Source organism: Rhea americana, unplaced genomic scaffold (assembly GCF_003343005.1).
Source record: "Rhea americana isolate MKP2758 unplaced genomic scaffold, rheAme1 scaffold_57, whole genome shotgun sequence".
Taxonomy (NCBI): domain Eukaryota; kingdom Metazoa; phylum Chordata; class Aves; order Rheiformes; family Rheidae; genus Rhea; species Rhea americana.
In genome coordinates, this window is record NW_028186723.1 from 911,921 (window position 1) to 924,488 (window position 12,568).

Sequence of the window (12,568 nt, forward strand, 5' to 3'; positions counted from 1 at the left end):
GCTCACGGCCCAGTGCTTTGGGAAACACCCGTTCAGAGTGGAGCGAGTAAAAATTACAGCTCCTGTTCTGACAGGAATGCTGATCCCTCTCCATCRTCTTCATTTCAGCCCAGCATTAAAAGGTATTTCCTAGAATTAGAAAACTCCGAAAAAAAAAAAATGTTAGTCTTACAAAATGAAATGTTTCCTTTCGTTATGCCAGAAACTAATACACAGTCCAGGTGAAACAAAACCTAGAACTAGAATTAGTTCGTAGTATAGCTAAATATTACACAAATGACGCAAATGTCTTACCCAAAACACATCTAAGTTTTCTCATCTCTAAGAGACAGGAAAYATTCAATTTATTACATTTAATGATTTCTTTATTCAAGAAATATGTGCTGTAGTATAACTAACTCTTGCAAAACAAAATTTCTTTGTATAGAACACGTTTTCCTGAGAACARCAGCATAATATTAAAATTCATCTTATTTAGTCATTTTGAGCATTTTTGAAAATAACATTAATTCAGGAAAACAAGTTTTCCTGGATTAATCACTCCAGCCTCCAAAAAGAAGAGGAGATGAAAGCCATGTCAATGATAACTGAATGAAACATCAAGAACGTTTCAGATGRAATTGTTTTGTTGAAAGTCTTCATGGCAAACCAGTTTTGCAGGTTTTTTTTTCCCTTTCTTATACCAAAGTTTTAGTTTGCAAAAAACAAAACGGACATTTCAGTCTCTCACGACAAACAGAAAGCTTTTTCTGCCTCCACTCTCAAAACCCCAGACAATAAAACTGTGTTCAGTGAAAAGCCTCTCTTCAAATTTAATTCTCTCACAAATGCCTTGCTGAAATTAGGAAACACAGACAAAAACACACCCACGTTAATTTTGAAGAAAAGAGTATTTTCTGACAGGAAGGAAAAAAAATAGGTCAAAATACTCATTAATTTTAATTAGCTTTTCTGGATTTTAAAGTGACCTTATATTTTGGGGGCTCTATTTGAATGGGAAAGCTGAGTCACTCGGCGGAAGAGCTGCTGTTAGGAAGGAAGGACGGCGAGAAGGACGAGCGTCTAAACCTGCAGTGCACAGGAAGAGGAAACTGTGGAAACCGGAGGATATAAATGGCCAGTCATCCCGAACGGGAGAGATCTGAGGACAGAGGTGCTGAATCATGATAATCGAGTTTAATTAAGAGGAAACATCAACACTGAAAAAGGGCTTTTAAAGCTTTCCGACTGGCAGTTTAATTGGCCTTCTCCATCCTGCGTAGACAAGAGGGAGTCTGATTCAAGCTAGCACCAGGCTACTAAATTTAAGCTTCAGCTAAATTTAGGGAACATACGTATTAATATAGCGATAAGGTGAGACCRTGAAATTTTCCACAGCCTTGATAACATGCAAAATGTTTAACTGGGAAATAAAACAGATCAATCAGCCCTTCCTGAGCCACATGTAAAAGAGGAGGATAGATCAAAGGTGAGACGTTTGCTTTACGGACAGAGCCCAGCCAGCTGTTAGGCCACTTTGGGTGCTGATAGTCACCACACAGCACAGAGCCTGCACGAATTGCTGCTCAAATAGTTATTCAACGTCCTGGGAAGCCTCCCAAAGAAAAAGCAGTATGCTAAAATGGTGACTCTGCTAATTCTGTGGCATTTATAAATCTTGTTGTCGTTAGGTAGATACAGTTACTGGGGCCTGAACTCTTGAGGTAAAACATTAGTCAAGGCAGGGGTAAACTAAGAAAATACTACTTGGTTTTCAGCATTTCCAGCACAGGGCCAAAGTTGAAATTGGTTTACAGATTACGGAGTTAATTTGTTATCTGTTCTTGCAGTCGGTCAGGACCAGGCTGGGAGGTAACGCCTGCAGCTGGATTCCTGCTCGCTCCCCGGGGATTTGCTGCCGACGAGCGCAGGTGGCTCGGCGCCCTTCGGTGGAGGCGTTCGCACCGTGTGCGGGATGCAGCCTTTCTGGCTTGTTCTCTGTGCCTGTCCCAGTCCTTCCCGGTGGTCCATTTGCTTTTGGACCACTGCAGACACTACGCTAACATTTTTACAGAACTAACTTACTAAAGCCCTCACGTATTTTATTCTCGAATGATAATGGGAACCAGATGTATAATTTATACTAGATTCGCATGATCTCAGGACTCTGGGCTGAGGAACCAGTCAGACCTGTCAAAGCAGCCTGACGGAGCTGCTCTGCGCACACCCCTTTGCAGCGCGCAAAGGAAAGGGACTGGGACCTGGGAGACAGAGCTGCACCGCTGCGCTTGCCACCACGCAGCACAGCACAGGCAGGGACAGAGAGCCGGGGGCCCAAGATCCGGAACAGAGGACACATCCTCCCCCGACCAACTATTTCAGGGCGTCTCTATGCTTGCAGTTAAAAGATTTTCTGAYTGCATTCTTTTCACTGCAAGTGAAGACCAAATTCACTACTTGCATCCAGCCTGGATACTCCTAKATCCAGAGAATAATCCAGATTATTCTTCTCTTCTCCATACAAATAGCACTGTTATGCCACCTCCCTTTCCAAGCAACTCCAATTCTTTGGGCTTTTCCTCATGAAGCAAGTTTCTTAGCCCTCCCGTCGTGGCGAGGAAAACAAAAGAGTTTTTTCCTTCCATATTATTCTTCTTCAAATAGAGTTCCTCAGAGAGAACATGGTATCCCACCTGAGACCTTACCAGTTTGAGTAGACTTGGAAAGCTGTGGCCTATGTTTGTCATTCGCGCACAGGCTTACAGTATCTGCCTGACACCTGCCTTTCTCGTAACAGCACGCCGCTATTGACTCATGTTCAGGCTGTGATCTGCCAGTTTTCTCTGAAGAATTGCTACACAGACAGTTTTTTTCTTCTGTGCTTGTGCAATCAAATTTTCCTCTCTTAATTGCAGTATCTTTTACTCTTCCCTGAACTCCACCCTTCTTTTTGCCTTTGGATCTTTCCAAAATTTATCACCACCAATGGGATCATGAGAACCTTTAGCGTGCTCCYTGGGTCTCCCTGATCTTGCTTTCTACAGCGTGTACCCTCTCTTCCATCCTCCAAGTCACTAATGAAAATACCGAACAGATTAGACTTAGAACAAATGCTAGTGAAACCCAGTAATTCTTCCATTCTGATAGTAAATTATTCCTTAAGGAGAGAAAAAAATTACTTAATACTTGTATACATGCACCCTTCCTTAAGTTTCCATCATTTGCTAATGAAAATACAAGATAGCATCAGAAGAAGTGATATGCAAATTAGGAGCCAAAAGACTAGGTTCGTAGGTGTTAGTGAACCCATCAATGCACGACTTCAGACACGTCATCTGATCTCCAAGTCTAAGTTTCATTACTTGCAAAAGATTCTTGCTCTGTGAAGCATTTGAGACCTAGAGATTGGAAGTACTATCAGCTTAAGACCAATATTATTACTCTTCCAGAGAACTTCCTTTTTATGAGAATTATTTGTAGCAATTATTCCATGCATACTTACTTGAAATTTTACATTGTATAATTACATACACACATATATATGCAGAGTTAACAATTATACATATAATTACATGGCTTTTGTTTCTGTGACTACCATTTCTGTTCCAGGTGCAGATGAAATCTAAGTCTTTTCTGCTCTATAATCACTCAAGTCTGACCTCTAGCATAACGGAGCAATGAACATTTCATACATGTTTCTTCATATGAGTCAGAAAGTTCCTTGTTCTAATCACAGAAACAATGAGAGTTTCTGGATAGTTACACTAATTGATAGGCCAACTTAAAGAAAAATTAAATAGGGATGATACATGCCACCTAGAAGATGCAAACTGTAACAAACATTTACAAAAGTCTGAAAAGAAGTCATTCTAAGTAATAATTCAGATCAATGTTGATCTTACCTTGAAATGAGAGGGCTGCTGAAAACTTGGTGTACCAAATGAAAGAACAAGGCAGAGAGCTCAAATCAAGTGATCCTTCTAAATAAGCCTGACAAGCTTTTATTACAAGAAAACTGAATTAAGCAAAAACAGGAGATAAAGTGCTTAACCTGACATTTGGGATTTCAAAAGACTGAGAAATAGGAAGACATTTCCACAAAGAATAACATGTAAGGTCATCACCAATAAAAATTCRGTTTTATTCAAGCTATCGACATTAATTGAATTTTAGTTTCCTACCTCAGCCTAGAGTTGTCAATTAATTCTGAGCCTCACTCGTATGTGGACATTGCTAGAGGCCTCTCAAACAATCAGTTGATTAAAACTTATCCTTTTCTTGAAGGGTAAAACAGCATCCCTCCTTCTGCATTTAAGTAACGATCACCTATGCAGGCTTTATTATATTAAAGTCCCACTTCAGTTGATTCACATTTGCCAGATGCTATAAGAATAGTTGACAAACACTTATTCCTCTCCAAGTCATCTTGAAATTGCCATGTGAAGGGACAATCTTGAGAATCAGAGAGCAGTCTCAGACTTATGAGTCTCACCACCTCCCTCAAAAAAAAAAAAAAACTTTAAAACTTTGGAAGCCTTTAAAAGAGGAAGGCATGTACTAGAGCCTTAAGTAGATGGGAAATTAGAGAAGCCAAATAGCACCTCCGCTTTGTGAAAAACATAGTGACACATACACCAGGGGAGGAGTTTTGTTCATGACCTGACTCAGCACTACCTAATCATTCCTATTATATCTTTAACATATTGTAATTTTTCCCACCTACAAAATAGGCGGGTTAATACGTTGACAATCACAAACCATAGGAAGACTCAACTATTAGAGGAAGACTTGTATGTTTTGAGGAAACAAATTATTCGTGCTCCAATCTTTACAAGCAAACAGCCTGCATTAAGCAATAAAATAAGAGAGTACCCTTAAAAACACGAATCTGTTTACAGCAAAAGCCAGATGTAAGTTAACAATTTGTTACTAGAAAATTCTTGGAAGGCACAAGATGTATACAGAATTCAGATGAAAGCATGACAATGACTGGCCTCCAAATCTTCAAACAGCAATAGTTGAAATCTGTTGTCGCCTTTATTCATATAAGATTCTGAACTTCTTAACACAGAGGGCTTTGGCTGATTCTGTATAAAGAGTCTTTTAGTTTCTCCCACTAGGGGCATGTTCCCCACTGTGCTTTAGTCCAGACTCATTTATAGTAATAAAGCTCACAAAGTTTCCCTTAATGGTTAACAGCAAGAAAAGAGTATGCCTCAATCTCCCCTTTCACTGTGCTTTTTCTTAGTGTCTCATTAACTGCTTGTTCCAGTCTAAGTTATTCTCATGCCATAATAGGAATTGCTACCAGAGATCAGAGGGCAGCCTTCCTAAACCAGCTGCCAGCACCTATGCTTCAGCATATGAAACCMTATAGAACATAGACATGAGACCATCAGTCACCAACATTCACTGGACAAATTGGTAAAGATATTCTTCTCAGTCTCAAACTTTCATGTGAATCTGTATCTAGAATGACAGCTTTCCATGGTTTAATTTCAGAACTATTTGGAAATGTACAGATACAGAAAGAATTATCTTAACAGGTTATTAAAAAAACTAGAACATATTAAATGTCATGTTAGCAAACAATTTATTAAAATAACTCCAGTACACTTCTGTGCTTCTACAGTAGACACAGCATTACATGTAACAAGTAAAACGTGTTAACATTCTCAGGGAAGATCAGGCTCACAAGCACAGAAACACAACAGCAATAGTATCTTACAAGACTTTCCAGCTCAACCATCTTTTAAATTGTGATTCTGTTATTTCTTTGTGGAGCAGGCAGTTAGCTAAACTCAACAGGATACGCTTCTTAAACAAAGATACACGAATAAAGCCCTATACTGTCAAACAGAAGGCAGGTATGCCACATACCTCATTGTGATTAGGAAGTAAACACATGAACAAGTTTGTTTTCTGGGGGAGTGGGCAGTTGTGGCAGCATGGGATATGGAATCCTACCCTTCAATCGCACCAGAATACAGGATCTATAGGATGCATACAGAAGATTAAGTCTCACATTCATCCTAACCTGAAAGACCCTTGCCCCAGAAGACTTGCACACCTGAGTAACACGCTCATAAGATTTACAAGACTTGTGTAAGTCTCTGTAAGATGAGAGTCTTAAAATACATTTGTGGTATTAAATTACATTGTGGTAATTCAGAACCAGTAATTTCTTCTTTACTGGTATCAAAGTTAATTCAGCTTGGTGTTGTATCAGCAAAAGGAAACATGAGAGGTTAATAAAAATCAGAAGTCACTGAAGGTGTAAATACAGTGCAAAGTGTTGGTTTTAGTTTTTGACTGTTCCAGTCTGATAGTTTTTATTCTGTGCTTTATTTTCAGGCAAAAGCATAGCTGTCATGTGTGTCACCATATACATGCTTGCATACATATGTATACATACATACTTGCTGCAGAAAGCAAAGGCTTCCAGAGACAGTAGATCATTCATAGTACATAATTTTTCCACATGCATTTTTTCCATGTAAAAACAACCAATTTTAGAATTGCACCCTCCTTCTGCTTATTATATGGATTAATGTTTTCACATGCATATTACCCTACCCACTTACCGATTTATATTAACCAGCTTTGTTAAGGTAATCTGTAAGTTATGTTTAGTTGTAACACCTAGCCAGAAAACTCTGGTAACTACGCTATTTCTAGATTTCATGATAGCTAATATGTCAGTCAGTAGAACATTATAAAATGACTCAAGTTTCAATTGCTTCATATTGCTTCATTTTAAAAATTCTTTTTATATACAATCTTCACTGTTAGTACACTTTACTGAAGAGCAGTAAACTGTGAGACCTCATTAATAACAAGCACCTAGTCTTTTTTGACATTAAATGGAAGCCATCAGCAACAACTGCTGTGTGGAGCATTCATGGGGTTAACAAAGAGCACATAGTAGCTAGAATAGTATGAAATTGCTTTGTAAATAGCTGGTAGACTTTATAAAAACAAATTATATGCAGTGTAGTCACTATTCTGCTGAGATAGCAGAAGTATGTAAAAACAGAAACAATTATATAGTCATTTTCTATCTGTATTAATGTAGCTTTGGTTCAGAAATTCTTAAGTGTTGTAGAGCACCTGGTTTAGTGACAGAACACACACATCTCACAGTGCTTAAGTGTAGAATGCTAACAAACTATACACTGCAAGTTACAAACGTTAATAGCATTTAATAAAAAAAATTTACAGAAATATTCTTGATAACAAATGTGCAGTACAAATGCAAGCTCCTTGGCCATAAACTCAAATTGTGTGCATCAGTTTTGTGCTGGCATAGCAGTGCAAATGCTGGGATTCAAGTACGCTTTTCCATAYTTAAGTTAAGCAACAGAGATTTACATGATTCTGTGATGAATTTGGGGGGGACTTTTCTGCTTGCAAGGATAAGCTGTAAGAATCAAGTGAAATATTACAGTAATTGAAATGTTTAATTTCCCTCATATAGAAGGCAATCTAAATGAGGAGAACACATTTCACAAGCAAACTAGCTTCATGTACCACCAAGTTATTGCTTCAGCTAGATCAGCCGTGCTAAAATACAGCACTACAGCTTGCAACCTAATCTCCACTTACATGGAGACAAAAATGAAATCTACTGAATTCTACACAGTGCAAGTTCTCCAAGTAAATGGATTGAATTGCAAGACTGGAGTCCTGTTTCATAGGACAGAATCATTCAATGCTTTGTTTTTACTTTTCATATATCCAGTCAGATCAGAACCAAAAGTACATTGTTTATGACTTTTTGATTATATTTCTAGAGGCTGTTATTTCATGCCAATTTACATCTGCTCAGCAACAAAATACAACATGAACACACTTTTCCAAAGAGTTGCAAAAGTTATTGCTGAAATTTTTAGGGCCAAAAATAATTTCACCAAATCAAGACTTTACTCTACCTTAAAAAAAAAAAAAAAGAAAGAAAAAAAAAGAAAGAAAGAAAAAAGAAATCTGACATCCTATTAATTACAAAACTTAATTTTTTTTCAATTAAATAATAATCTAAGATTTTACAAGGTATTCACATTTAAGCAACTGCCTCCTGACTTTTATCTGGCTGAAGGACAGATGCCATAATAAAAACAAAACTGCYACTATCACATTCTTCATGAAAACAGTGATTAGTGCAATTTACCACTGCACTATACAGTTCTAATAGTGCAAGATGTGTCTGCTGACATCAATTCTCACAATCATCTGCTATGTGGTCGTTATCCTCTCGTTATCCTCAGATGTTTGTAACTGTTACTCTCATTAGAATTTTGGCATTTATGTTAACATTTGTGAAAAGCTATGGCTTTATCCACAAAGTATATATCCTGCCTAAACAAAATTTTATAAACCATTTATTTAAAACAAGAAAACTTCATTGGAATGAAAGTTGTTTATGCCACAAGCAATTTTGCCACTAAACTCAAGATGCCAGGGTTAGCTACAGAGCATGAATATCTGTATTTGTGCATCTGTTACAGTCTTAAAGTAGATTTATTTAAAACATAACACTGATAAAATGTCACTCTTCATTTTAAACCTAATTCTAACTGTTTATTTTATTTTTTGCAACATGTCTGATCACTTTTATCCAAAGTGTCATCTGAGTACCGCTGCATTACAATAGGATTGGGACTGTAAGAAACCCATAAATGCGTACATAAGAAGGCACTTGTCTTCCAGTGGTTCAAGTCAGAGAAGGCCTTACCCAAACAGTGGCACCTTACACTCTGACGGACTAGCAAACGTCCCCAGGCTTTGACAGAGTCTCAAAACTCATCTTCATGTCCCTGGATGAAGGTGTTATACGTGGTCTACAATACCATGAAGCTCATGATGAATTCCAGTAGTTTTTGCCTGTTGCGTTGAGGTAGGAATGTAGCGCTTAGTTCCAAAATAGTGTCTCTCCTTTGTTTCGTCTGACTGAAAACCTAGAGCACAGAGTGAATATATATAATTATCACCATGTTCAAAGAGTCTCCTCTTCTTCTGTGATTAACAGTTTATGGTCTGTACTAAATTTGCCCTCATTTACTAGAGAGTTTCTTTTCCTTGAAGGCGTAGATGACAATGACTTCCGATATCATTAGAATTCATTCGCTACTGAAACTATTTAAGTGGCATGGAAGAAGAAAAAMTAGTAAGTAGCGTGTATGATAAACAGACAGCGACTAACAATAGGGAGAGAACACACACACCAAAAAGTGTCACAATTGAAAGTTTAAGTGCACTGAAAAGAAGACTTCAAATTTTATCCTCTGAGCAGATACAAAAGCAGATGCCATCTGGTTCTGCTTTTCTAACAGCAGCATAGACTAGAATTAAGATGATGGATTTGATGAATGCTTTCTTCACAGCTCTTACTGTCTACAGGAATATCTCTTTACTTTGTTTGCCTGCTTAACACATCAGAATTCAAGGACAAAGACTTTATATCCCTTATCTAGCAATATTATTTTGCCTAAATGCTGACACTTTCAAAATTGTAACGTTAAATTCAGTCTGGTATTCAGGAAACCACTTCAATCTGAGGAAGGGTGGTCCTTTTTTGCAAACATAGTGGTAAAATGCAAAACTGATCCACTATTTTAAAGTATAGCTTTATCCTCATGGTGGACATCGGAGGTCCATTAGCATGACTCTCCTGGAAAGCCTGTAACTGCCAAGCCAAAATTCAATGACGAATACTTCTTGAARATTTAAGCAGACCTTCATACTTAGGTACAGCTGTCACTAAGCACAAAGCATGCTGTCAGCTTTCTGACATTTTCAGACCAAATGAAGAATGACCAAAACATGCAATTGAGCACAGGAATTTAAGCTGCTGTGAACGAACATGCCTGGACACCTAGCCACTCTCTAAACAGATTTTCCCAAGCACAAGAAGTTCCCTGTTCTACACTATATGCTCATCTCCTGAATCCCTAAGCCTTAAAGGAAGCAAAATGCTCAAAGCCCACAAGACACTTGCACAGGTCTATTCACAGACTTTAAGCTGATGTTGCACAGGATTCATGAATTGTCAAAATTGTGCTTATTCTTAAAATGAAACTTAACAGTCTGACTTTATCACAGAACACTTACTCCAATTTCCTTAAAGACTTTCACGGCGTTTTTCACATGACTGTAGGTAGCGCTCTCAGCTGCAAGGAAGAGAACAAAGAGATAAACAAACAGCAGTTGAATTTGGGCTACACTGATGCTAGGAGGAACAGAAGGAATAAAACACAGCTCCAGAGACAAACCATTTGACGTACCGTACACAGCAACATTTTTCTCTGTCCTGCTTATTAAGTGCCTATGTAACTTCTGAAGGTATTCAGACTCCAAAATAGGACCACTAAAATTGTGTACGAAGATGACAGCAGAACTATATGCCTCCAGTAAAGGTCCCAACAACCTCTGCAGGAAAGTGATGTACTGCTGATGCTCTTGAGACTGACTCACCTAAGGAAGGGCAACACAGCCTAAGTGATAGAGATCAGTGGAAATGAGAAGTAACTTGCAATACAGWATATGGCAAACCAGCAACCAAAATAGTTCTTAGTGCTACAAGGATTAGAGGGGCACAACACATTATGAAAACACAGCAAAAAAGTAGCTCAGTCACAATGAAAAAACACTGGACATCATACATCGACACCGATTTTTTCTCCACCAGGGTATTAATAGTTTAACAACTATTTTTCTAAGATAAAACTAAAACTGTTACACTCTTCTTCAGCCAAGAGAAATGTTACTGTTCATTCAGAGATGGACATATTTTTCCAAGYGTTAACGAGATATCCTAAACAGTCCTTGTGTCAGTTCTGTCTGAAAACTGGTAATACATCTAAAATCAACATGAGCAATCTGTGAAGGAAAACTGAGTCTGAAGATAACCAATAGATGCCCCTTTTTAGAATATGTATTGTTAGTAAAGAATAAAAGATTTAGGACATCATAAAATACTGAAGCCTTTAGCAGTTTTCATGATGCTGACCATCACCCTTTCACCTCCCTAGAAGACTGTGTGATGTTTCTTCGCATTTTTTTCCCCCATGTGAAGCAGAGAAAGGTGTTTTACTGATTGTAGCAACAGACTAATGCTGAGAACGAGCACACAGGAAGAGGCTGTTTTTTAGTACCCCTACTGAACTAGTGAGCCAGTTCGTATCTTTCATAATAGGCTTCCATATTATTGGTCTTAAAATAACATTACCTTCAGGTAGCAATCTCTCTGCTCTTCTCCAAAATCACTATCTTCATCTTCCTCATCGCTTCTCCAAGATAAAGGTTCAGGGAGTTTTTTATCCCACTGCTGCTCTGTAAGACTGGGGCTAACATCTTCCTGATCATCCTGCTTAAATTTGAGAGACAAAGGGGCAAATAGGTAAAAAGTCATATCAAGGCAACAAACAGCTTTATTTTATAAATATCTGACTTGATCAATCCATTGGTTTAACAGCGTTTAATGAAAGCAAGTAAGACTCAATTCTGGGCAGAGAGAAGAAACGTTTGGTGAGAAGACAGTGTTTTTCTTTAGTTTGCCTGTCACACGGATTTTGCAAATGTTGCCAAATTTCCCTACCAGAGGCTGTGCTGCGGCAGCTGTCAAGAAAGGATTATCAATAGTTGTGTCACATCAATTCAGTTCAGCTAGTCACCTTGAGCAACCAGCATCCAAGTTCAGCCTCCAAATGCCCCACTAGCAATCCATCTCCAAAGAATATGGATTTAAAGTCACATACTTGTTTGCAGGTAGGCATCTTAGGACAGGTCAAGTTTCTCCAAGCATTTGAGAAGAGTACGTGACAGCAAGAATGCCAGAGGTGGAATTTCTTAACTTGAATATTGTGAGGGAATAAGATCCACTGTTTGCTTTTTGTGTATTTGGTAAAACCATTAATAAAGTGCTTGAGGAAAGTGAAAAAAAAGCAAAAAGCACACACATGCTAAACAGACCTCAGACAAAACTGAASTGTACAGATAAGACAACGATGACAGCATCTGTCAACTTTTGCTGACTTTTTGGGGCTGCCTTTAAAAGTTCTTTGAGGTAATTACTGGARACCATGGGTACAAGTGACAAATATATACATATTAGATCTAGTTGTGTAGTGATTTAATTCTACTGTTCAATAATGCAGGCATGTCAGAAGTTCAGGTGTAGAGTAATTCAGATGTAACAGAAATATTCCAGATATGGAAYGATCAAAATCTGTTGCACCAGTTAATTTCAACAGTGCAATTTCAGCAAAAGTTTCAGAGATAGCAAATACATGCTCTAAAGAAAAGAGGAAACCTTATTGTCATTCACTGATTAAAATACTAGAATAGAAAGATTTTAAAATGCCATGAATGCTGTGTTGCTAAGAAAAAACCCCCTACAATTATTCTATTTAGAAATATGAAGCTGGCAAGAAAAAAAAATAACAAATAAGTAAGAGACTTCATATAGGTAATTACCTTCAAAGAGAAAGGCCTCTAGCAAATGAAGCATAACATCTTTCCAAATTTACAGTACGATCAAGTTTTTTATTTTGAATGAAGCAAAGGCCATAAAATAAGTTAAAAAAATACTAAA

General features: G+C 37.8%; 1 protein-coding gene across 3 annotated transcripts in view; it reads right to left on the bottom strand.

The window, feature by feature from the left end:
* Positions 1–5,555: 5,555 nt before the first annotated feature.
* Positions 5,556–12,568, bottom strand: part of GPAM (glycerol-3-phosphate acyltransferase, mitochondrial) — a 31,844-nt gene continuing 24,831 nt past the window's right edge. For 2 of the 3 annotated variants that reach the window (XM_085319037.1, XM_085319036.1), the window contains exons 19-22: positions 11,204–11,344; positions 10,260–10,449; positions 10,087–10,145; positions 5,556–8,933 (exon numbers count right to left, since the gene is read on the bottom strand). In XM_085319037.1, the coding sequence (XP_085175163.1) occupies positions 8,817–8,933; positions 10,087–10,145; positions 10,260–10,449; positions 11,204–11,344 (507 nt within the window). In that variant the 3' untranslated portion in view covers positions 5,556–8,816. The remainder of the gene's footprint in view (positions 8,934–10,086; positions 10,146–10,259; positions 10,450–11,203; positions 11,345–12,568) is intronic. The other variant, XM_085319038.1, reaches the window with a different exon arrangement.